This window comes from Stenella coeruleoalba (assembly GCF_951394435.1).
Source record: "Stenella coeruleoalba genome assembly, chromosome: 9".
In the NCBI taxonomy this organism is placed as follows: domain Eukaryota; kingdom Metazoa; phylum Chordata; class Mammalia; order Artiodactyla; family Delphinidae; genus Stenella; species Stenella coeruleoalba.
In genome coordinates this window covers 26621188-26648685 of record NC_137155.1, presented here as the reverse complement: position 1 = coordinate 26648685, position 27498 = coordinate 26621188, and the positions used below count along the sequence as shown (strand labels likewise).

At 34.5% G+C, this 27498-nt stretch overlaps 1 protein-coding gene across 16 annotated transcripts in view; it reads left to right on the top strand.

Annotated features, from left to right (window-relative positions):
• SEMA3A (semaphorin 3A) overlaps nt 1–27498 on the top strand; it is an 859827-nt gene that overhangs the window by 626170 nt on the left and 206159 nt on the right. For 15 of the 16 annotated variants that reach the window (XR_013829775.1, XR_013829776.1, XR_013829777.1 and 12 more), the window contains 3 exons: nt 5055–5212; nt 9664–9726; nt 24014–24133. Coding sequence is in view for 10 of the 16 variants with exons in the window: in XM_079931561.1 (XP_079787687.1) it covers nt 5055–5212; nt 9664–9726; nt 24014–24133 (341 nt within the window). In the remaining 6 variants the exon portion in view is untranslated. The remainder of the gene's footprint in view (nt 1–5054; nt 5213–9663; nt 9727–24013; nt 24134–27498) is intronic. The other variant, XM_079931560.1, reaches the window with a different exon arrangement.

The following is a 27498-nucleotide window of genomic DNA, read 5'->3' as shown; positions in this document are numbered from 1 at the left end:
GGACCTTGATGAACTTTCCAATATTTACAAATATCTAGATGTGATCATCATTTAGTCAAAATATTTTGGCATCATATAGACCCAAACTTTGACTACTTTAAATAGCATCTTTGTTCTATGAAAAGGACAAAGTTCAAGTCATGGAAAAAGGACATAAGCCTAAAGCCATCAGTGAATACAGGCAGTTTGTTAGAGTCCAGCAACTGGTGGGGTCCTATTACCTTTCATGCTATAAAACTTAGAGAAGGGAGGGTATTGAAGGGAGGGAGAAAGGAAGGAGGAGCGAAATAGAAATGTCATGGAAGTCAGAAATATAGAGAACAGGATGGCTATTGTTTGGATTTGAGGTTAAGTGTACAGCAGTTTTCTATCCAACTATGAGAAAGTCTAGTTCTGGGCGGTCTTGCATTCTAGAAAGCAGTATTCACTTTATTGCCTTTTTGAAATCTGATTCGATCATTGTAATGTAATCATCTGTATAGATCTGTGCTTATCCTAAAGATAATCAAGATACCACAGGAACTATACAACTTTCTTATGTAGAGCTGAATCTACATATGTGATTTTGATGTAAATTTTGTCACCTTTTATTCTTTTCGTATATTAAATATACAAGAAGAGCATTAACTTATAAAATAATTTTTCAGTATCTTAACGTACTGATAGTGACTGCTAACAATGTCTTTTCCTTTTTCTTTATTCAAATAGAGCTACATTAGAGATCCTGATGTATTCCGGGGGAAAAGGCAAATCTGAAAATTTATAAATAAATAAGTATAATGAAAATGACAATTGACTCATTAGAAGAGAATCACAGTTCTTCTCCCATGATTATATTCTGATTAAAGAACAGATCGATTAAAATTTCTTTTCTCCTTTTGCTGCATGATATTAGATTTAAAAAATCTATCAAATGGACTTTGTGTCTTGAACGTCGTAAGATTCATAAGATTTTTTAGTATTACATCATAAGAGAATGCAATCTATTTATAATTGAAAACAGTGCTGCTTGAAATTATATGAATTGATTTTCCCTTCCAGAACATCTATACACTTATGCTTACTGTCTGCATTGTCTTATAGCCTGTCATAATAATAATGGTGATAATAGGTAGCATTTATTGAACACAGACTATTTGCTTGGCCTTGTGACCACTTTATCTTTCATTTTGTCATTAAGCAAATTATAGAAACACTAAATCATTTGGTGAATCTGGAATAAACAAAATGTTTGCTTAATTATCTTTCAAATTTAAGAATACGTAGTTCATTAAGAGTGCTTGTCTGAAATGGCACTTTTGATTACAGTCCTACATTTACTTTTCTCTATGGTTGACACGGCATGTAGAAGTTGAAATGTCTCAACAAGGAAAAAACTGAATTGCACCCAAAAAGAATTTGTACCTTTGTATGCTTTAGTCTACTAGGATTCACCAAAGTCGAGCTGATTCTATAGAAATTTAGGTTTTTCTAAAGTAACATTTGTTGTTGTTTGACTAAATGTGAACATAGGCAAGATGTAAGAAAGTAGTGGAGTATTAAACATCTCATATTACTGAATATTAATTTTAGTTCCAATACCAAGTTGTGTAATGGTAAGATTTACATAACAGAAGCTGAAAAGAAACACCTAAAATTCTTTGACTCTAAAGGAGTAAAGTCCAAGTTGAAGTTATTTAATATCAATTGCAGCTGAACATGTCTACATATAAGGAAAATAAAATGATACATTTAAGTTAAAAATCATAAAGGAAAACAGAATATTTAAAAATGTGAAATCTAGACTTTGAGAAAAAAATCTCTGATTTTAACCTAGGTTTTTTCACCCTGAAAAGTGGTGAGATAATCTAAGCAATCCAGAATTTGCCCTGGCTCACTGCCAAGAAGGTCTCAAAAAGACTCCTCTCTCAGTTACAAAGCAATGTGTGAAGTCCCTGATACAGAGGAACATCTAAAGAAATTGTAGCAAAAGGAATGATGAGGCAAAGTTAAGTACATTTGAAAGGAATGTAGAATAGCTGCTAACCTGTACTCCAGGAAAAATTGCCTTTTTGTTTAATGAAATGATCCAGCAGTAACATTTTTTAAAGTGTAGTTTGTTTCTAGAGTGATTTCACATGTAAATGACTAAAGACTTTCTCTAAGTTGTCGGTACCTAGGAACCAATAATTTTCCCTGAACTCAACCTGTAACATATTTTTCAATTGTATGAATATTTTCATTGTTTAAAATTGTGATATAGAAAGTCATTATTTTTGCTATTTAAAGTTCAGCATACAGAAGTTGGCAAACAAAAAAGAATACTGTTCTTAATATGACCATTACATTTAATATTAATGTAAATCAAGGAGCATAGTGCTCTTCTTATTTATCCCTTCACCATACAAAATTACTGATGTTAACAAGTTAGCACACTTGGTAAGAAAGTAGAAAAGTACTTTTTTCATTCAGCTCCATCTGGACCCTAATTTCCTACTTATAGTCGAGAAGATCAAACATTAATATTTAACCTCTACTTATACAAACAGGTAATCTTTAACTGAGTGTTTACTATGCAAACTATTGCAGTAATTGTTTTATGAATTATCTAATTTCACCTTAATAATAACTCTTGGGAGATTTATTATTAACCCCATCTTCCAGAACTCGAGGCCCAGGTAGTGTAAGGAACTCATGCTAGTTTACACACCTTGTACGTACTGAGGTGGTGCTTGTGTTTTCACCTGTAACTGTGACTCCATGTTCTATGGCTGTAGTAGTTGTCTTCCTATAACTTCTTCCACATTATGCTTAGACCTCTCTTTCATGGTTTCTATGCATTTCAAATTAAAATCAATCCTTGTGTCTCTTAAATGACCCTCCCAATGATTAATATCTCTATGTAATTTTCTTGGTTTAGACTCAGCTGGCTTTTTAAATTTTTTTAGTTTGCCTAGCTACCTATAGTTTAGTCTCTCTGGTATTAGGGTAGAATTATAGTGTTTAGAATTGGAAAAAAGAGTGAAGGTTATCTAGTCTATTTGATAAACAGATCTCTTTATACAACCTTTCAGTCAATGCATGAATATATCCAGGGATACAGCCCCTGTCTCTGGTAATAGCCCTTTCCATCCTTACACAGCTCAGGGTGCCTGAAATATCAGTCTTACATTGACTCTCTGTAGCATTGATCCTTTACAATCATTTCGTGAGAGGAATGGCATTTACATTCAGATATCATGTGGTGGATTCTCTGTTCTTTCTCTCTGGAGACTCACAGCTCTCATTTATTTCTGATGATGACTTGCATGAATGAAACTCCCTTGATCTATTTCTTCCTTCCCTCCTTCCTTCTATTCTTCCTTCCTTCCTTTTTTTTTTTTTTTTTTTTTTTGGTCAGAGGTAGAGAATAAGATAAGACAAGCCCAGTATTGTACTGTTTCTCATGAAGAAATTAGAAAAGCATCTTTTAACAATGTATTAACAATTAATTCTTCTAATTTTGTGAGTAAGATGTATAGGTAGGTAGGTAGGTAGGTAGATAGACAGGCAAGCGTTCAATTTAATATTCATGACCTGGTAATATGGAAAAGAAACCATGTGAGTTGTGGATGATGAGCTATTAACTATATATCTCCTTACGTGAGGGAATGTTAATTCTGGTAGATAACTCATTTATAGGAATGATTGTAATAATTGACAGTGTGATGCAGATTATGAGTAATTCAAGCAAAATATTACAAATAAATTAATTCTATGAGAATTCTTAGGGATTGCATTTGAACTAGCTTGGAAGAGGGATACTATTTTCTGTAGGTGGCATATAGTTGTGTCAGGAACAATGGCAGGAAAGGCTAATAAGTGGACGACCACAGAGCATGTTTTCCTGGAGGGTTGTGGACATGAGAAAGAGTACTGCGGTGGGGTCTAAACACAGATGGTGTTGATCTGACCTTTAAGGCTAAGTTAAGGAGTTTGAACTTTATTCTCTATTAAAATAATATTTTTGATAAGATGGAAAAGGCAATAAGAGAAATAAAGCAGGTAACTTATCAAATGACTAATGTCCTGGGATAGGGCTGGGACATTGAAGCGGAAGGGTCTTCATTTCGGCTTCCTCTCCTTGGAAGGCACATTCTACATTTTATGGAGGCTGATGAAAAGGTTCTGTGTGTGCACGGTAAAAATCTGAATCATTGATTCAGGACACATTTCTGGAGCCTCCTCAACATTTCTATCCCATAAGAGATGGGTTGTGGTGGTATATATATATATATATATATACCTAATTTCAATTGAAGCAGATAAAGAAAACCTCTTTGGTGATGATCAACACTTACCTCTCTAGTGAAAAGGTGGACTTACTGTTATATCTATCTGAAGATGTTTTTGTCACTTAAGGTGTAGGTCTAAAAAAGTTCAGTATTTGCCTGTTCACAACAAAAGCAAATTGGAAATCAATAACAAACTGAAAAATTGGGGTCATGTAGTAAAATTTATTTAATTCAGTGTTTTCATAAAAGCCTAACTCAGTTGATCTATTATATATGTCAGTTACAAAATATTACAAAGGATTTAGATGGTGAAGTTAATGATTTAATGGTCAAAAAGACGTAAATAAAAAGAGGCGTCAAACAACCTAGGAGGTTGAACAGTGTTTTCCCCACACTACCTCTGCTCTGTTGGTCCCTATGCTTATCCTTCTAGCAATGACTTGGAGCAAATGAAACCACTTAAACAAGTCTTAGTAAAGTTAAAGACATTTTGTATACAAAGTGACCATTCTGATCTATTACTACATGGAGAGATTGCACCAGCCCAGTTGTTTGGACAAGGTATTTCTCTCCTTTCTTGTGTAGGAGTGTGTGGTCTTGAATATGAAATCAGCAAACTAATGGGAGTATAACTCCCACTTCAATGAAATGTAAAGAAGTCCTGTATATTTTTTACTACCACAAAGAATAACCACTGATTTGTAACTACAGCAGGCAGCAGCCTCATTACCATGTACCAATAGTCTGTGTTCATATAGGACCTCACATTAACACCCAATGTCTTGCTTTGTTACCTTGCAGAAATGTTGGAATCCAACAATGTGATCACTTTCAATGGCTTGGCAAACAGCTCCAGTTATCATACCTTCCTTTTGGATGAGGAACGGAGTAGGCTGTATGTTGGAGCAAAGGATCACATGTTTTCATTCAACCTGGTTAATATCAAGGATTTTCAAAAGGTATCTTTATTCTAATATATGTACTATTCTTTTGAAACAATTCAAGTTATATAGAATTTTCTAGTTATTTAACAGTGTGACAACTGAAAAAAATTGTTTAAATTAATATTTTATCTTTTCAGACACAAATAAAAATAATGCACTGATCTATCACAAATCAGTGGATGTAGTAAACCGTCAAAATTATCAGGGAGGAAACTGTACTATTTTCAGTGATCATTATAAGAAATACTAACTTTAGCTTATTCTTCCACAGTTCTATCATTTTTCCTGCATAAAATTAAATACCTAAAGCATTATAGAAATATATCATAATTGATTTCATGTACTAGGTATATATATTTATATATAATTTACATATCTCTCTATATTTCCAGCACATGCAGAGTTCATCACTCATCATACACATGCCTCATCTGAACGTTGCCTGCGTTTGGAAAGTTTATTAGAGCACAGGCACTCTCATTCATTTACATATTGTCTATATCTGCTTTCATTCTACAATGGCAGAGCTGAGTAGTTGTGATAGAAATCATCTGAATCACAAAGCCTAAAATATGTACTATCTGGCCTTTTAAACAAAAAAGTTGGCCAAACCCTGATCACAAAGATCAGTTTTCAGTGTCAGGTTTTTGCAAGTATGGACATTTAGAAACTAGCCTTCTATCAGTATTTTTAATATACTTTATTGTGTTTCTGGATTATTTAATTAATAAGCTATACAGTTTGGAAAAAAATATGGATTGACAGATTAGTGGAAATTGTGCTACTGAGTCTATATGCTGTATTCTAAGTCAAACAGTTTTTTTTCAGTCGGTATTTCCTGTCAGTTCTCTGAGGAACAAAGATCTTTATGCAACAGCTTTCCCAAGAGTGGTAATATAACATGCTTTTTAGGGTGCATACACTTTAGTGTATGTATGTATGTGTGTGTGTGTGTGTGTGTATATATATATATATATATATATATTAGTTTTGCTGCTTCTTAACACTTGGTTTTAAAGTCGTGTGCCTCAACTTTTTATAAACTGTAACATATTGGACAGTTATTTTTAAAAAGTAACAGAATTGTAAAAAGCTTTTTTTCTGGTTGGAGAATGTTGTTTTGGGATAAAGTGAAGATTTAATTTCAGGGCTGATTCATATCTCTAATAGAGTATACTGCTAAACCTAAGACTTTTACTTTTCTTCTGTTACCCAAACATTAAAATTCTGACTATATATTAAGAGATTTGATTCATAACATATAGTCAAATAAAATGGCACTGCCCTTAATGATATATTTTGGAATTAAGATATAACATTTAAAAATCACCTTGGATATTTCTTTTTTTGATTTTCCAATATATTAGATTTTGAAGCTTCCTCAGATTAACAGTATCCCTAAGGTTATCTACTATCTAAGAAAACTGATTATCCATTGTTTTTTCTGAAATGATAAAAATATTTATCTTAGCATCTTTTGTAAAGGTCAAAAAATAAGCAAGTTTTTGTTGTTTTAGTGAAAGATAACCATCCTTTATAAAATGAATGAAAAATCTAAGATGATTAGGAAGACTACATATTTTAATAACAGGAGGTTATATCAGTTCAAATTTTCAGTGTTTATAGAAATTTCATCATTTTGTGAAATCCATATATATGAATATATATATATACTTATTATATCTATGTATCTATTGTATATATCTATATATCTATAAATAGAAAATATTTGAGCACATCTCACCTCAGAATATATGTTTAATGTATTCAACATTTTTTCTGAATAAATATTCTTAATTTGGTTTATATATTCAATTGGCTCTAAAATTGAAAAGGACTAAATGGTCATATAAACAACCTACTATTTTATAGGTAAGAAAAATCCTAGAGACATTTGTGTGCCCAGGATGCATCACTTGTAATAAACATATACTGAAATAATGGGTTAAATAAAAGTTCAGTGACTTGCCTAGTGTTATAGTGTTCTTCTTATAGGCTCTTGATTCAGATCATTATTCTAATAATAGAAGACATATTTCTAATTTTAAAGCATTCGTTTCAATACATTATTTAATTTTAATTATATCACACTCTTTATAAGGGTAAATATAGTTTACTTAAAGATTATATCTGTTTGTCTATATTGTCTATTAATGCTCTTTTTAACCTATACGTAATATTATTCAACAACTTTTTCCTAAGCATCTACTACTGTGATAAACTGTATAGGGGGCACTAGGGTATGTCATCAGTAATTCTTGAGGAACTTACAAGATAATACTAAAGATGTATGAGCATAAAGGTAAATACTAGGCCAATCCCTGTTAGAGACAAAAACACAGTCTCAGGCTTGGAAGGACCATGAAAAGATTCTTGGCCTTGGTAAAGGTCTCAGTCTCCTTAAGGCATAAATGCTTATTCGCTAATGAGTAAGAAGAGCTACCATGGGTAGATGTATAGAAGCCTAAAGAAGGGAAAGTCTAAAATAGATCATGAAGCACTCTGAATATGAGGGTAAGAAATTTAGTCACTGTTAACTGAGAAGTTTTTGAGCAAGAAGAAAAAATATCAACAGGTTAACAAATCTAACCAAAAGATAGGAATTATTCTTCATGGAAATAGATGCTATTGGAAGGACAATTTATATATTTGTTCCGTTGACTTATAGTTATTCTCATTAAATTGCTTTCCAAAAGACCACTTTCTACACCAGAATTTATTTTACTCATGCCAGATCTTTAAGCTAATATTTTTTTACCCTGATCTGTAACAAGTTGGGAGTACACACCCCTCTAAATATGAGAGAATTTAGCATGAATGTTAGCAAAATTACTTTTTATTAATATTTGTCATAAGAGAGAAATCACAAAATGAGGCCCATGTTGTGTCAATGCTGATAATCAAGAGCTAGGAGACTACGAGAAAACAACCTGCCCTTTTCAATTTAAAAAGTTATCTGTTTTAATAATCTGTGATTCTTGCACAATCTAGCTGGAAAGCTGAATATACAGTCAATAAATTTTAGCTCTTCTATATATTATTTTTGTGTCCCAGAGAAAATTTGTATTTGATCCTCCTCCTGTGTATGTTTTACTTTACATACACAAACACACATGAAAAGAAAAGTACATGAAAAGGAAAAGAATACATAAATTAAGAGCTTCAAATGGTAAAAATAAATCCATGTCCAAAAATTTTTAGGGCTTTTTATTGTGATATGGACCTGAAATGCATTTGCCATGTCATCATAGGTTATTTCAATATGTCCTAAATTCTTGTTTATAAATGTGTTTTATTTTGCTCTTTAATTCCCTAGATTGACTATCACAGCCTTTGCCCAAGTTTATGACCATTTATACTGAATTATCTAGAGGTTCCCAGATGAATGATAATCAGTCATTTTGAGACTAAAAGCTTTCTAGCAGACATGGATGATGAACTGCCATCATCTCTGGATTTTTCTTTTACATATGACTTTTTTTTTTCCCCTGAAATTAACTAATGTTACCAGAAAAGAAAGATGAATAAAAAAAAATAAAATTGCTCTACCCCAGTACAGATAGGAGTCATGGGAATTGCTCAGGGGACTGGAAAATTTTATATTAAAATTTAGATGAGGGTATTTGAATTAATATTATTGAGGGAAATGCATCTACAATCCTCTAAGCCATGAGTCATGCCTTGATTTATCTACCACTGTCACCTGATTTATCTACCACTGTCACTGTATTCAAACAATACAGGAACCTCTGGAAAGATGAAGACCAAATATCAGGGATGAAAATACAGTTATTACACAGTTAGTCTGAGTTTTGCCCACAGTGGGGAAGGTGATTTTTTTTTTTAGAGCTATCTATTTGCTTCTTCATTTCCTCCTTTATCTCCTGAAATTATGTAGTGCTACTCTTACCTATTTTCCCTGTCCAAAAAAAAAAAAAAATTCCTTTCTAAAATGGGTTTTTCTAACCCTATCAGTTGCTCATTATAGCATGTCATGCTGAGATTTGAATGACAGAAATGGATCCAGAGCACTTGATGTTAACATTTCAAAATCACTATTTTATGATAAAGACCAATTCATTTAGAAGACTGCAAGCCACATTCTATGCTTATTTCTATCTCTCTTCACTGGATTCTCACGTGGTCTCAGGATGATCTCCCTTTCCCAACCTGCCTTACAATTCTTTGCATTGCACACTGCTTACATCTACTGACTGCATAAATTTCTGTGTTGCTCAACTTTCATTTATACAGCAAAGCCTAATGGGTAGACAGAGAGTGAAAGATGTTAAGTTCATGCCAATTGACTGATGGTACTGCAAAGTCTTAAACTAAGAGGTTCCTGCCACATAATGCTTTATGGAACTTTCTTTATCTCAGTTGCTCCACTTGTTCTAACAGACTATAAGGTTGGATCTCTTAGAAAACTTAATTGGAAGAAAATAATGTTTCTTCTCTGCCCTTAGATTGTGTGGCCAGTGTCTTACACCAGAAGGGATGAATGCAAGTGGGCTGGAAAAGATATCCTGGTAAGTATCAATCTACTAAGTTATTTTAGTAATTGCATAAGGAATTTATTACTCTATCATCATTTTTGTCCAGTGTTATATTAAACACCATTCTTTGCTTCTGGACTTAGAAACAAATTAATGATATTTGATTTTGAATATTGACATTTTTATGTAAAGCATTGAAAATCTTATGTAAAGCAAGTGGGTAGAAAATGACAATACACCTGAATAAAGCAAAAATGGGTTCCTTTTGATGATTTATATACACAAAAGGTAATTAACAGTTTTAGCATATATACTTATACTCAATAAGTCCACTTATTTGTGCAGATTTGTTTTCATGTTAATTCCTCTTGAATTCCTTTTGAATGAGTTGAAATTTTTCTTCTTCTGAATCATCATGATTAAATTCCCCTCCTTCTTTCCATTTCATTCTATTCCTTTTCTTTCTTTTCCTTTCCCCTTCTTTCCTTCTTACATTTCTTCTTTTTTCTCCTTCCTCCCTTAGAACTTCTCTCTTCCCTTCCCTCCTTCTTTCACACATTTCATGCACTCATTCCTTAAATAAATATGGATTGAGAAATGACTATGCAACAAACATTGTCCTGGGTACTACGGACAAAAGATGAGTGAATGGTAAGCAGTCCCTACAATGGTTGTACCACTGTTAGTAGGTAGAGGCCATTTTTCCTGAGGTAAACTTTGTCAGTTAAATTAAGTGGGCCACTGGTTTGAAGTATAGCCAAGGATCTGCACAGATCATGAAAGGCAGCTATAATCATTTAAATCAATAAATTAACATGAATTCAGGATTTTAAATAGTTGTATTATTTTAGGTCTTATCAGATATTTTTGGGTCCAAAACACAAGGAAATAAGTTTAAAAGTTTTGTCTCTATATTAGCATTTAGAAGAAATTTATTCTATGTGCATAAAGACATAAATCAACTTGTATGTATGTATATAGACATATAGATATTTTCAAGGGACAATCTGATTGATTGGTAGCATCTGCCTAAGATTATGTATATGTTTAGAAGGGTTTAGAAGTGAAATCAGTATTCATGGAAAAGAATGTCTCAATCTGGTAGCAGAGTTGGCTACAGGTGAAGGCAGATAAAGGAGCACAAAGCACAGGTATCTCCCATCCATGATTAATACATATCAGCAAACATGGGAAATTCATCCTTAAAAATTTCAATTTAAATATAGTGATTACACGTCACATTAAACCATAGTACAGTAAACATTTTTCTGATTATGTGAAAGTGGACAAAAAATTCTGTTCTATCAAATTTTATACTACCCCAAGTTAATACATAGGTTGGGATGATTGAAAAGGAGTAAATAGAAAGAAAAATGAAGTAGGAGTCCAAAGAATCAAGAATTTTATGTTGACTCCCCACTGACTCATTAATTTTAATTGAGCAAGTACCTTAACTTTTGGGGGGTTTTAGTATCATATCCATTTAATGGGACATATTTGCAGTTGTGAGAAAGAAGTTCAATAGATTTTGTGATAATTATTTAGAAGTAGGTAATATTGCATAAATGTAGGCAAAAAATATGACTGAATACACAAAAATTTATTAACATCAAAATGCTATATTTACCATTAACAAATTATGTTGAAAGACTTCAGTGTGATAATAACTAAGGATGGAGAGAAATGGAGGTTTTACCTGTATACAGCTGTGACTTTTAAAAACAGATTTTTTTTTTCTCTTTCTGTTAAAGTGTAAGAGGTGAAGACATGGAAACTTAGAATTACTGAGAACTCTATCCTGTGCCAAGTACTTTGATAATTTAGATAGTATTTTATATATGTAGTTTTAACAATAATCTTGTCAAGTGGGTATCATTACCACTGTTTTCTTAAGAAATATAATGATTCAGCATATTCATTCAGAATTGTTTCATTCAAAAATTTTGGAACATTTTGAGTACTATGCTAGAAGTCAAGATCAAAATTTTTGTGCCTCTGCTGAAGTTTTTGGTGTTGTGTGGCATGTATGGATTTGAACTTAGCTATTAACACACAGATAATAAGCAATAGAGATTCAAATAAATACCTTACCTATTCTGATCTTTTTAAGCGTGCGGATGTAATGATAACCAGCTCGTGACATTCTTGTAAGATTCAATCACAAATGAAATTATTACATAGACTGTAATGCATGATACAAAATTAACTATTAGTATCTGTAACAGAGTTGCTTAGACAATTTCTAAGTGAAAACATCATTAATGAAATTTATTTGGTCCTCTCTAATGAACATGACCACTGTAGTGTGGAACTGTTCTGAATTCAATTCCATCTGAACACTGAAGATAATAACCATACTTATCTGACAACTTATCTGGATTTTATAAAAAGCACTGAGCCAAGTACTGAGCATATTTCAGTTGCTAAGATAGCAGATACTCTTTTGTATTTTGGTTTGTATTTATGGTTTGTATTTATGGTTTCCAAAATTCGCCTCAGTACATTTCCCTTATCTTCCATGCCTCTCGCCTTGCCTCCCCTGCTCCTCTCCCTCTTCCTCTCCCCTTCCCTCCCCTCCCGTCCCCTCCCCTCCCCCTCCCTCCCCCTCCCTCCCCCTCCCTCCCCTCCCCTCCCCTCCCTCCCTCCCCTCCCTCCCTCCCTTCCCCTCCCCTCCCTCCCTCCCTTCCCCTCCCCTCCCTCCCTCCCTCCCCTCCCCTCCCTCCCTTCCTCCCTCCCCTCTCCTCCCTTCCTCCCTCCCCTCTCCTCCCCTCCCTCCCCTCTCCTCCCCTCCCTCCCCTCTCCTCCCCTTCCTCCCCTCTCCTCCCCTCCCTCCCCTCCCCTCCCTCCCCTCGCCTCCCCTCCCCTCCCTCCCCTCTCCTCCCTCTCCTCTCCCCCTCCCCTCCCTCCCCTCCCCTCTCCTCCGCTCCCCTTCCCTCCTCTCCCACTCCTGCTCCACTGTCAATACTGAACACTGAGGGATTCTGGTAATAGCCCAGACACAGTTATTTCAGCAGCTGCAATAAAGTCAGGATCCCCACAGTGCCCTATGAATAACCTTAATCATGACCTCAGAGGTTTCCTCTCTAAGAAAAGCAACTTTATTTTTCAGGTTTACTGAAAATGCTTATGAGTTTGATAGAACTAAATTAAAAGGAGCTAAAACATAAGGTGTTTGCTAAGTCTGATACAGGGTATTAATGGCACCTGATTATTTCATAACACCTTTTAATATGGATTCTGAAAACTTATAAATTATGTCTTATATATTATGTTAGAGATAGGTAATTAGGTGTGCACTGAAAGATGTAAATTTTTCAAAGTTTAACAGTATGTCAATATTAGTCATACAGATCTTAAGCCAGCTAATTAATGTAACCTGATAAAATGCTCATGCTTTTGTTATTCCTCTACATTCTACATTAAATGAATTCAGTCATTGTGAATTTTTATTCTTCTTTGTTAACACTTATTTAATGAAGGGAAAACACAAGTTCCATATATTTTAGTTAAAAGAAAAATATATTTTTCCTTTAGCTCTTAACACTAAACACCAAACACTAAAGTATATTTAAATAATAAAATATATTTCGTACTATTTTTCTGGTAACCCATCTCATTCCTTTAATATTGCTCTTCATTGACTGTTATGCAAAATACATTTTGTGCATGTGGAATGCACAAATTTTATTAAAATTTATCTTACTTTTCAGGAGACCTCACTTATGTATCTCAACTTACATAACTAATTTAAATAGGATACATGACATTTATTGGTTATGTTTGGACTTTAACATACAGATGCATTTTTTTTCTTTCTTAATATATGATTTTAGAAAATAGCAAATAGTTGATTTATTGGGATTGTAACATTTCTTCCTTGATAAACATAAAAAATAGAATTAGTATTTTTACCAAAAATTTCTTAAATAACCACTTAAAAAGAAAGATTAAGGGTAAAGAGGTTTTTTTTTTTTTTAATTTTCATTCAACACCATATTTGTTAAGTGATACATGGACAGTTTGAAGGAAATTCTGCACTGTATCTTGAGTAAATAATAGCTGTGACTGATGGGACAGTAATTCCTTTCAAAGACCTCTTGTGATGCTCAAAACCACATGAATGAGGCCTTGAGTGGTTTTTGCAGCCATCAGGACTTCAACATAGAATTGTAACCAAAATAGGAAGTGACCTGAACATTTATAGAAAAGTAAACTAACAACCTTCTTGAGTGCTCTCCGTGGTTTCTAGAATCCAAGTTTACCCTTTTCCTACTGGTTTTAGTGTTTTCTCTAAATGTCCTCTGCAAGTAAATCTCCTTTAAACAAACCATCCTGGAGGAAGTGCTGTCTTCTTGGTATTAGATTCAGATGCAAGAATACAATAGGAAAAACAGGACAAAGACACTGGTTATTTTTATGTATCTTGAGAGTAGGTCATTTTTAAGTCCGGTTAAGATGGTCAACATGGTATAGCCACCCAGCAAGTCAGGATATACCACTTGATTGAACCTACATAGTTCCTGTGTCACTAAGTGTAGCATTATACAGAAAGTATTCCCCATTCTCCCAGGCAGCTGGGAAGATACAAACCATCATTTCTCACAGCTCAGTTTTGCATCATACATATATATTAAATCAGCTGCTGGGATTTGAGCAACTAGTCCACAATGAAAGGACTTTGTGGTAAGAGGGAATCTACAGCCAAAGACGTGTATAGTCTCTCTCTTTCTTCATATATACATAGATGGAGAGAAAAAGAGAGAGAGAATACAAACGTGCCTTAGGCTGCTGATAATGGCATTTCTGACAATAAGAGTAATCTAAACTTATTTTTTTCCAGAAGTGAATATGCAGGATATATATACTACCATTGCCTTCTTTTCTTGGTGTTGTAAGTTCTAAACATTTACGTTGTTACGATATTTTTATATTAGAGGAGTGAAATGCTCATGAACTTTTCCACTGTTGTTACTTGAGAGTTGTAATTTTAAAAAAAATTACATGATATATATTATTGTACAGATACCCTCAATAAGGACATAAATGCAATCCAGATATCTCTATTCTGACTGCTATTAGCTGCATTTACTTTTATTTTTGATATTTTTCTGGTGCTTAAAATCCACTTTGTATTCACAATAACATTTCTATTGAGGGATTAACTTCCTTGACCCTGTTTTGCAAATGAAAACTGAATACATGCTAAGCTGGTAAAAGAATCTGTTTCGAATCAATAGCTCTCTGAATCTTCTTTGTTTATCCTACTAAACCATCTCTCTTTGTACTAAGTTTCAGTAAAACCAAATGGCAACCGTATGACTATTAGAAATATTTTGAACATTGTTGGAAATCAAAATTTCAACCATCTGAGATGAACAAAAAAACCAGATTCTCATAAAATCGCTCTTGTTGGATACATTTCAAAGTGCAATATCATGCACCTGAATTTTGGGACATTTTTGCAGTTCTTAAGAGATATATTTTTGTCCTTAGTTGTTACTCATTTTTAACATATGATATATTATTACATGTCTGTCAAATTTATCATGACTCAAATTGCAGGACCTCAACAACACTAATTTTTGCCAAGTGAATGCAACTGAGAATTTGAAGCTACACATTCATCTGAAGTTGCAGTACAGTCTAAAATGCGTGTTAGTCCTTGAATTTCATTTACTTTTTCAAAGGTCAAAGTTGATATCAACTTAATTTTTTAAATTTTATTTTAGGGACTTCAAGGCATGTTAAAACTCTAAATGGATAATTAGAATTACCTCTGATTCTATAAAAATCATAAGGTTTCATTAAATCTCGAAACCCTGATGTTTAATTGTTGGGAGATAATTTTTCATAGATCTCTCACACTTCTGCACATCTGATGAACAGAGGAACTCTTAAGCAAAAGGATACTTTTAAAATAACCTTGAGAAGTAGAGGCAGTGTCTCCCTCAGAGCAAAGGGCAAGTTATGCTCACCTGCAGGTACAATGAACATAACATCTTCCTTAAAATGTAATGGCCAGGATGCTTATGCCTAGTATAAAGTGTTCAGGTTCCCTCAACCCAGAGTTCCTCTGCTGTAATGCACCTCACTGCATGTGCAGGTGTCACTTGGCCCTCTTCTCACTGCCCAGTGGGAATTGGAGCTTGGGTAACTGGCATGAGAAATGCTGATACTTTGACTACTGATATTTCTGTAAACAATAAAGTCATTTATCTCTGATTCAGGAGCTGTATATCTTCTGCCAGCATCTGCAAAACTGTGTCAGGGTAGCTCGTTATCTTACAAGTAGAGCAGAATCATAGACCCTTTACTGTTCCTGATAATATTGATTATAAGTTTTTGTGGGCACCCTAGATGACCTCACAAATGAAAGACTATGGTCACTTTATTCATTTTTAAGTATGATTCCATGATGAAATTTGATGATACTTCAGGTATATAGACAACTGATTCCTGATGAGAGCAAGTGAAAGACTTCTTATTAAATGTCACAGAAATGAGCATTCCAGTTTTCATGTGCATTCATGTGTGTATGTTTATTTCTGCTTGGAGGTAAATAACAGGCAAACTGATAACAGTTTAAATTCAATATTCAAAAATACTAGTAATAAGGATAGCTAACATCTATTGAAGCTTACTATGTATATTAGGTATTATTCTAAATCGTTTCTTTTATTAACTGATTTATGTAACTCCTTTTTGGTTATAAGATACACATTTCCTTTCAAAGGGTGTAGTCCCAGCTTACCTAAGTGACACACCACAATTCTGCCACAGCTATTGAGAAACAATTGCTGTATTTGCTGTTTGACTGTGACAATGATTCATACCATCTACCACTTTGATAAAAAGAGTAATTATAAGTTTATAATTGATAGTCCTTACTGTTGGAGGACTGGAATTTTATGAAAATTCTAATGAACAAAATATAACTCGCCTTTGTAACAGGAATGAGCACAGATTAATATTCAAAACCAATTTTATTAAATCCACCTCTCATTACCACCAATTATGGGTTTAACCTCTTTTAACTGTACTTAAGAAGAAATGAACAATTCATAATAGACTTCTTGCCCAAGTCGTGGCACGGTGTGTGGAATGGTGTGAGAGTTAAGCGGACATGAAAATATTCTAACCAACAAATGGATGATTGATTATTTAAAGAATAAGATGTTACTCTTCCGTTAATAAGTGCTAGGCATCATACTATGTACTTTACACAGATATGTCATTAATACCAATTTTAGTTGAAGAAACTGAGGCTCAGAAGTCCTAAATAACTTTCTTGTAGTCACGTAGCAAATGGAAAATGATGCTTTAATAATTCTAACCCCTGTCTGACTGACTTTTAAAGCATCAGATTAGTATAGGTAACTACCTTCATGTTATTTCTATTTTTTCATTTTGATTTTATTACTTTTATTCTATGTTTTTCTTAAATTCTTCAAGAATACCTTTTCAAATGTAAATACATACCTAAGAATAAGTAACATTTTCATTAAATATTAATAAATATAAACAAATTTTTTAATTCTAAAGTTTAAACTTTTAACTGTATTCAGAAATTATTTTTAAAATTATATATGTATATACATAATATATATACATATAAATGTGTGTATAATCCACATATATTATAAATATGGAGTATATGTCTAAATGGATTATTGTAAATGGTTAAAGAGCCTCCATTTATTAGAATATATGTAGAATATTTTATATTATTAATTATATAATAGCATTTAGTACTTTAGACATTAAGGATTTCAAAAGTTTTTTACTTTTGATATTAGACAAGGCAGAGGGTAGAAAAGAGGTATATATGAATTTTAAGAAAGCATTCTTCTAGGGCTTCCCTGGTGGCACAGTGGTTGAGACTCCGCCTGCCGAGGCAGGGGACACGGGTTCGTGCCCCGGTCCGGGAAGATCCCACATGCCGCGGAGCAGCTGGGCCCGTGAGCCATGGCCGCTGAGCCTGCGCGTCCGGAGCCTGTGCTTCGCGATGGGAGAGGCCACAACAGTGAGAGGCCCGCGTACCACAAAAAAAAAAAAAAAAAATAGCATTCCTCTAAAATCTGGATTTCATTTTTTTTCTCCTTCCTTAAAGCTACATCTCATAGGTGATTAAAGATGCAATTCATCTCCCTTATTTGAGTATTAAATTCATTCATGATAAATGCATATATGTTAGAATTAATATGCCAGCTAATTCTGTCCACAATAAATCTCTTTAGATTGTAAATCTACCTACTTGGTGTAAACCATTGACTTAGTTGCCTTAAGGCATGAGCACTAAGTATTCAACAACCTTGCGTAATATTGGAAACCACAGAATGTCATTATTGAAATCAGAGTAAGGTTTTTGACTACATAATAGTTCTGGTTTGGCAGGAAAAAATATTCAGGTTGGTTTCGCATAGTATTTTACAATTTTTTGCATTCATTTGAATATGAGATGAAGAAAGGTTATGCTAAGTACATATTGTATGGACCACCCACAATCAAGTAACTCCAGTGAGTGGTACAAATGTAATAATTAGATCGATAGCACAATGTAAAATAAAATATAAGCCAAAAGTAGACATTATCATCTTCTCTGGTCCATATGACATTTCAAAGTGAAATTGCTCAAAGCTCCTTTAAATAGTAGAAGAGAATCACATTGGCTAACTTTTGCTAATACCATGGTCTGTAGTGCTTAGGCATATAATTTTGACCAAGTTTGAAGGTTTCAAATAATTTGAAAGAAAAATGTTTATAGAATCTTAATCAGTATTTCTAGAACTTCAAAACAGATAGTCAATCCAGAGGTGAAAAACGAGTCAAATGGGCTGCTTAATTGAAATGAGCATTCAGGTAAAATGTTTTGGTATCCTTGGGCAGGAGTCTTCATTTAGTCTATCACATCATTGAAACCAAGTTAGAATTTCTTTTCTAATTGTCATGGATTTGAAGATGTTATAGTTCAATTAATATGAATAGACTCAGATACTTAAATAACTAGCCATGGAGTAATGCCATCTTAGTTGTTCTAGTTGAATCAGTATGTTTAAAAAAAATTCTCTGAAATCAAAACAAAACAAAACATTGAAGTGGAAAGGTCCATTGGTTTGATTATGCCATCATTCTTCTTAAAAAGGAAGGGGAAAATGTCTCCCCAGATGGACAGAACAGGCTACTCACTATTTCATCAGGTGGATATTAAAAAGTTCCAAGTCACAAATTCAACATTAGATGGCTAAGCCTATAAATAGGACACAGTTAAGTCTTAGTTCTATTAGACATGCCTCTTTGAAGAAGAGATTTCTAACATCCTTTAGTGAATGCTGAGGTATTAGGAAGACATGATTATGGATGATCTGATCACAGCTGTAATAGCACAGTGTTAAAAGAAAAAAAGACAAAACATTATTGCTAGGTAAGCATGGAACAGCTTAAATACAGAGAGGGATGAAGTGATTGACGGGAACAATCTCACGGATTACTGCTTTGGCACGAAGATTCTCATATGCAGCCAGCTTGCCAAATAAATTGACCAGAGAAAAAGAAAGTCAACAGATTAACTTCAGGAATTAAGCTTATTAATGGATTTTCATGCAGAAATGTATCCACCCACTATGATAGGAAAAGGCTTCCTTTGCTTTCCCAGCTGCTACATTATACATTAAAATATTTCAACATAAATTGCTGATGGGATAGAGACTTTTTTCCTTTTTAAATGAGTGTTCACTGACCTGAGGCAATGTTGTACTATATCCATTAATGTTGAGCTGATTTATATTTGAACTAGAACAAGTTGTTTGATTTAATCATGAACTGAATATATTTAAATATAGATTGTTCATCTTCACGGCCTTCTCTCCTCTTTTCTCTTCTTTTATTTAGAGTAAAATTTCACTGCTCCATCCATAATTTAAGAACATGCAAGGAGGTAATTGGAATTGGAGGTAAATTACATTCTTTTATAGAAAGTGTAATTATCAGAAGTTAGTTAAAAACACCTCTATTCTGTTTTAATTTTCATGCATGGAGCAGTTGTTTTGACAGATGGATGGACTTTATTTTTGTAACTGTCCGGGAAAAGTCTTTGTAACACACTCTAATCAGTGCTGCATATTTGTGATGTTTGTTTTTGAATCACTGTGCATTTGGCTTCTATATCCTTTTCTGGGGGTAGACATTTTCTTTCTAAGTTATTTTTCCAGGCTGATATCTCTGTGTGTAATTCCTCTCTACATTTGACCTGAAGGCACTAGAAACTCTTAAAAAATAAGTATAAATGGTTTGTCACTAAGGATGATGAATCATTGGGCTTCATGTGTGGCCTTGGGTTTGCTGGTTTATAACTGCCTTTACTTTTACTACTAGGCTAAGTTAACAATTTATAATGCTGTTGTTCTGGAGTACATTTCAGTAAAATAAGAGCTCAGTATGGTTGCCTGACTCTCGGGAAGCCAACTCGTGGCTAAACTTGTGTGTGTATCAACTTAAATTCCAAAAAGGATCCAGGTTTGAAAAATGAATTCATTTTGAACTGATTACATTCTCTTTATTACGTTGTAAATCCACTAGTGCTGAGCAAAGCAGTGCAGTAGTTGAATGCCAAAAAGTACATTACATTCTGAGTTTTAAGAATCGTCACGGTTCAAGAAAAGGTCAGAAACACTCTTCTTCTGTCTCCCTAGAGCAGAAATGTGTGAAGTGTGTTTCCTTTTTCTGCCATGCTTCCTTTTTTTTTTAGAGGAATGTCCAGGCTGCTTCCAAATAAAATGAATATCCCGTTTTGGAACACTCAAAAACCTTGGCAGCAACAAGCTGGAGAATGAAGGCAAATGAATGACAGGGATTGATACTCTTTTATGTAGGTTTTCTATTTAAAGAACAGTCATTACTCACAATGTCTCTTTCAAGTTTTGGGTTCTTCTCTGTGCAGTTCTTTTAATTCACTGTTTCTTCCTAAGTTGTTATTGATGAGTTTCCTTGCAGCTATTTTAAACCAATTTTGAAAGTATTTCATTCAATTTCTTTGTTTCAGTTCAGGTGTCTTAACATACTCTCTAAACCCCAGAAATTTCTCCCCATTCTATTTGCATCAACCTTCACTTCAAAATAATGTTGAGCTAGCCCCCAGGCACAGAGACAGTACAACCTGCTGCCACCTGGGAAAGTTCACTGGGAAAATCATTCCAGGCCTCAGGCTAGTAGGCTGGGTCTAGCTGCTTTGTAGGGCAGATAGAATCTTTATCAACATTCTCAGTAGAACCCTTTGCCAGGTTTCACAACTATAGTCCCGTGATTTTTTCCAGCAGCTCTGTAGAGGAATAGTTGTCATATCAGAGTGGTGCTTCTTTGACAGTTAATAGAGAACAAAATAAAATTAGGATATTCAGTGTGGCTCAGTTCCCTAGTTCTCAAGAATCCTGAGAATTTTTCAGTCAATAATTATTGCTAATCAGTTACCCAATCTATGAGATAAGAACCCACAGATTCTATAATCTTAGAATTCATAACAGTTGCAGAAGTGACATAGCCTTCATTTGTATGCACAAGTATCTGCGCTCATGAAATATTCCCTTCCTTTTTTTTCCTTTATTGCAGAGAACTAGGGTCTATTCTCAAATTTCTAGGATGCCCTGAGGTGTTAGTAATGAGATTAGAGAAACTGGGTTTGTATTTTAAATTCCCTGCATATCTTTATAGGTATGACTGTGGGCAAACTAAGACCCTGTTCTTTTCTAAAATGAACAATACATCCATCTGGGTGTGCCACTGCTCTTTATTAGAATATTCGTTTGCTTACCAATATGTGTGTGCACATCCAGTTTCTTAATTTCAACATATGGTGCTGGAACTGGTTGTTTATAATCTTGAATGCTATAATATTGAGTCCACTGTCATGGATAGCTGTCTTTATGTAAAAGCAGAGTATGTGACCACCTACATGTTTCAAAGAAAGAGGTGTCATAAAACATTTTCCTGAAAATGACTTATTTGCAAAGGACTGCATTTTCTTAAGAGTACAAGGTTAAGTCCTTTGGGTAAGACTCATAAATGTCTTATTTGTAAATGAGTTTATCAGGTGTTTCCCTATCCACAGCCTCTTTCCTCTGCCCAAGGATCCATGCCCTATCCTCTTGGGGAAGGAGGAGAAACTGCTACAGAATGGGGAGTTTGTGACTAAAAGTCTTGGAAGTTAGGTTATATCTGAGCTTATCTAAGGTTATGTCTAAGATGTACCGTGTTCAAAGTGGTACATGGATAAGATGCATGTACTCTTTAAGCTAGGAAATTTTTCTTCATAGAAAGTTGCAAAATCAGTTGATTTCAGTGCTTAATTTTCTATGTTATAATGCCTTGCCAGACAAAAGAAGGATTCAGGATCTAAGTAGCAAAACAGTGGGAGAAATTAGATGTGTATTTTAGTTGCTCCCCTAAACTACTCAGCATATAATAAGGAAGCATGAGGAGTCGTAACTGGCAAGTTTCATATTTTTCCTTAAAAAGATCTGATTCACCTTTGGGATGATATGTTTATAGGTCATCCTCAGATGTCATCCTAGAAAAATCAGTGATGATGGAAAGCAAGTATTTGAATTTAAATAACAATTATTCTTCTCAGATTTGGTCTGCTCTTTATTTTATGGAGGCAATAAAGTTAATACCAAAATCATCAGCTACAATCACAGAATACAAGTGTCATGTGGAAATGTACTTAAATAATTGTAACACCTCAGTTATAAACACCAATGGACTACATAAGTCTAAATGTATTCTGAGCTTTCACCTGAAGAGTCATAGGTTGTACAGAGTGACTTTGGGAGTGTTACACACATAGAGGCGCAAGGACAAAGCCAATCCACTGTTATGTTTGCCAGCATTACTTGCACTATAGTCTGCTTTTGATCTTTATCTGCATTTTTAGTTACATATTTGGCTCTTATTTATAAATGTTTAATAGGCAAAAACACAAAACTATGTGTATAAGAAAGTCTATGATCAATAACAATAATTTTCAATGTAATTATTATTTACCATATGAATACTCAATTGGATATTAAAAAATGGGTATTGTATATTCCATGACAAACTCATATTTTCTACTTATATGTATTTAATTTTTAAGATTTTCTATATGGTTAATAGACCATAACATTTTATTTGAAAATATTCTGATAGTTTGAATTTCTCTTTTCATTGTTTTATTTTTACAGTATTGATATGGACTCACCTATTTAAAAATAGTTGGCAAAAATCATGTCTTTTCTGCTCTGATTTCTTTGGCAATAAAATTATCTAGTTTATATTTTGACTGTCTGATTTTTTTCCCCTAAATCTTTCCTTAACAGGAACAAAAGGCTAAGATTCCTATTTGTTTGTAGAACATTTTCTTTCACAGGATCTATAGATATAATGGAGTATATAGAAAAAATATAAAGAGCTCTGTCCATTTATCTCTTAGGTGACATTTTATTTGGGTAATAAAATGGCACGAATGTCTAAACTTCTATAAATAATAATAAGATATGAGTATAATTCTCTCTTATAAGTAGCTGTTTTTTACCTGGGGGATCCATGACTCATTGGGCAGGGGATCTACGTATGGGTTTAGGATGTACGTGAACTGCATGAAAATATTTATTAATTATAGCCACTCTAATAAAGACCCTTCAGCCTGTAGACATTGCAGACTCTAACACCTTCTCTATCTCATCTTATACCCAAATTGTCTTTGGGGGTTAAACGACTTTTTCAAGAGAAGGTGGTTTTGTCTTCTTAGGGTCTATAAAGCTCACTAGTAAGAAGCACTACTGAAGTTCAAAGTCAGTCACCCATCATTATGAGTTACTAATGATGTTTCAAATTCATATTTAATAGAAGGTTGTATTACCTTTTATTTTTGATTTTCCAAAATTAAACTCAGAGCTGGCTTCTGAAATTTTCACCATTGTTATGATTTAAATAATTCATTCATTAACCATATAATTTGCTGTTTCCCTCATTTCTAGAAAAGTCACATATGATAATCAGTTATCTATAACTTTATTCCACTTTTGTATAAATTATAGTTTTAATAAAAACATTAAAGAGAATATTATATTTTGCCCCCCCCAAAATAAGAACTTCTGTATTTCATGTAATAATGCAAGCAGACACCTTCTGTATTTCATGTAATAATGTGAGCAAACAATAGAATAATAAGCCCTAAAAATGATGTGAAAGGACACAAAAGAAATCTGTTCAAACATGCCTAGCACCCTAGAGGATACTTCAGCCATGCTGACCACTAGAGCTCACTGGTTTTCCTTTTGTTTTACAGAAAGAATGTGCTAATTTCATCAAGGTGCTTAAGGCTTATAATCAGACTCACTTGTACGCCTGTGGAACGGGGGCTTTTCATCCAATTTGCACCTACGTTGAAATTGGACATCATCCTGAGGTAAAGCTGGCTTTTAAAAAACGGTGTTCGTCCATGACCCCTTCCTATTCAAATGCTTCATTACTAATTTCTTCAGTTCATTTAGCTTCTAGTTGCTATTCATTGGGACCTACTTCGAATTCAGATGCTGTTATTAATTTTAATCTGTGAATGCAAAAAGAATGAGACCATCACTCAACAGTAACTGTGGAACAGGAGGAAGGGAGGAAGCATTTGCTTTCGCTCTGGATTACAGAGTCCAATCCATTTTGCATGTGCAGCAGATGTCAGCAGGCTGAATGTGTACTGTTTTCTCCTTCATTTGTATATTGCCAGCTTTTCCCCTCCATTTCCATCCTTAGCCAGAAGTGTCTGCCACCGCAGTTGTTTTCTTCTGCCCAGAGATTAAGAAAGGATGCCATACATGTGCACAGTGATCTGATCTCATGTTTGAGCTAAATTACTCACATTTATGTTCTTGCTTAGCTAGGCTTTGTTTTTATATTTTGGGCTATTATTTTGTCAGTATAAAAAAGGAAAAAAAAATGTTTGTCTCTTACTCCTACAAGACGTTTTAGTGAGAAAATTTAGTGAGGAAATTAAAGTTAGGGAAATTTAAGTACAACTTGCAATTAGGGATGTATTTAAAGGAAAAGTTACTAGTAGGAAAGCAGTTCCATGAATTGGATTTATCAATAGCCTTAAATTATAAGCCTTTTTATTATTTTTGGCACAAAATCCTAAGAAGAACAAAAGTGTTCATGTGGTGAGAAAATCATTTGTGACAAAATTTTCTTTCAGATTGGAATTCAGAAATACTCAACAGATAAAGAATTTGTTCCCAGAATATTTCTGGAATCCTAAAGATAAAATATAATTTACATGTTAGCCACTTCTTTATAACTTAAACTCTAGAGCCTTTCTTTATATGTTCTTAATGGGTACAAAAGAGTTACAAATATGTTCTTTCAACCCAAAGACTTAGAAATCAAAACAGTTTGTGTTGTGCCTTCTTTGTATAAGAAGGCACCTTCGAGGCTATGTGGTTTCTAGACTGAACACAATTATTATGACTTTCCTGATGATCCTGGGAAGATAAAAACCCTTTACGGGGCTTCCCTGGTGGCGCAGTGGTTGAGAGTCCGCCTGCCGATGCAGCGGACGCGGGTTCGTGCCCCGGTCCGGGAGGATCCCACATGCCGCGGAGCGGCTGTGCCCGTGAGCCGTGGCCGCTGAGCCTGCGTGTCCGGAGCCGGTGCTTCGCAGCGGGAGGGGCCACAACAGTGAGAGGCCCACGTACCGCAAAAAACAAACAAAAAAAAACCCTTTACCAGGGTCTCACCGGCGTAGACAGTTGCCCTCATCAGCCTCTTCTCCCACTGCATCCTTCTTCCTTCCTTTACAAGTATGCATACTGTTCTTGCTGACATACCCAAGAGTTTTAAGTAAAAATTAACTTTAAGGAAGGGCAGTTCCACTTAAATTACTTGTTTCATATGGATGAAATTAGGAATAATTTCCTGCACACGGTCCTGGAGACTTTGCATACTTAACTTTTCAGTAACTTCTGGATAAATCTCTCCCTTTTTCTTTCCTTCTCAGCTATTTCCTATAGTCAGGCACCCTAAAATTGGGTCTCACTTCTCTGTTTACTGGAGACAGCTCTGGAGAACCTTCCCCATGTTGTATTGCACTTTTTACATCTGCCAGGCACCATGCTGTATAAGACAGTGGGGTCCGGACAGCTGAGCTCCAAGCACAGGTTGGTAGAAAAGATATAGGCTTTAGGGACGGATCTGTCTTCTGATCATGTTCGGCAACTTACTAGCTGTGGAGCACTGGAAAAATTACTTAACCTCTCTGAGACTCTGTCTCATAATATGTAAAAACAAAACAAACCTCTGCGATTCTCAGTGTCCATATGTTTTAAATGAGAACTTGACTTATTACCTCCAACTGCTTTCCAACCCTCCCAGCGGGGCGTGACCCACTGACAGTTTTTGCTGTAGAAACTCAGGGAGTTCTAATCCCATCATTGTTAAAGGCAGGTCACCTGGCCTCACACTGCAGGGCTTTGGTCCAACCTCACTTCAGTACTGGATGCTTGATAAGGAGCAAGCTACTAACTTTCTTTGTGTCTTTGTTTCTACTCTAGAAAGTGGTAATGAGAATGGTCTCTACCTCATACAGTTGTTGTAAGAGTTTAATGTTGTCTAATAGGTAGATACTGAAAAAAATGTGGATTATCATTTTTAAAATAGAAATGTGTATCTCAGGCTGAAAGCGGTTTCAGGGTTTATGGTGATAGTTACCACCTTGCTGTTAAATGTACCTCATTCATCAGAGGTTGTATGTTACTGCACTGGGCTCTCATTGTTGCCAGGTCATTCTGTACTTAGCTTAATTTCCTCCATTTTTAAATTTGAAGCTTAGATGATCTTGGTGGTCGTTTAAATTAAAATATCATATATTGTTCCTGTATTTTTACCATTTTCCCCAAAATGTAGTTTTGTTTTGTGGTTTTTCTTTTTGAAGTTGCTCTTTAGCAAAGTTCCTTCCTTCTCATCTCATCAACTACTTTATTGCTGCTTTATGGATGGGTGGGGAGATGCAGAGGTACAGCTTCTGGAGCCAGGCCATTTACCCAGGAAAATGGAGGAGGCCGTTTCCTCCTTCCCATCTCCTTAAGGTGGGATATTGACGTACAAGTATTTTCCTGAAATCCTAAAACTCAGAACCTTTGAGAGAAGTCCTCCTTCAGAAGCTCAGTGATCTTGATTTGCATGGCAACTATACATGGGGAGATACTGTTCCAGACTGTTTAGGGGGTCAGAGGGAAAATGATTATGCAATTACCTGGGGGAATTTGGAGCAGTCTAGACAGTCAATCTAGGAAATTCTGGAAAAGATATTATCACGATGGCTTGTCTAGACAACATAAAATTTAATTTTCAATGCTTAAGCTGCCTTAAGAGAGAATCTGCTTTAAATTGATCTGTATTGGTACTAAAAATACTACACTCGGATTTAAACAGTTATGCTGTTTTTGAAGTTGAGAAAAAAGAGACAATATGTGCTTCATGCCGTTAGGAAAATAATGCTGGTAATGGAAAGATTGGAAGAATAAGAAATAAAATAATAATCAGGACTGAGGCCAGGATTGTTGGATAAGAGTTCATAAGGTCTCATGAAGTTTGAATTTAGTAACTTTTATTTACAAGGATGGATTTTCAGAAAGAACCAAGACAAATCTTTCTCCTATATTCTGGTTGAAAAGTAGCATGTATACTTTGCTGTTCCTGCCCCATTCTACATAAAATAGTGAAATAGTTTACTTTTTAAACTTCTGTCCAGGCTTTACATATTACAAATAATTTTATCATACA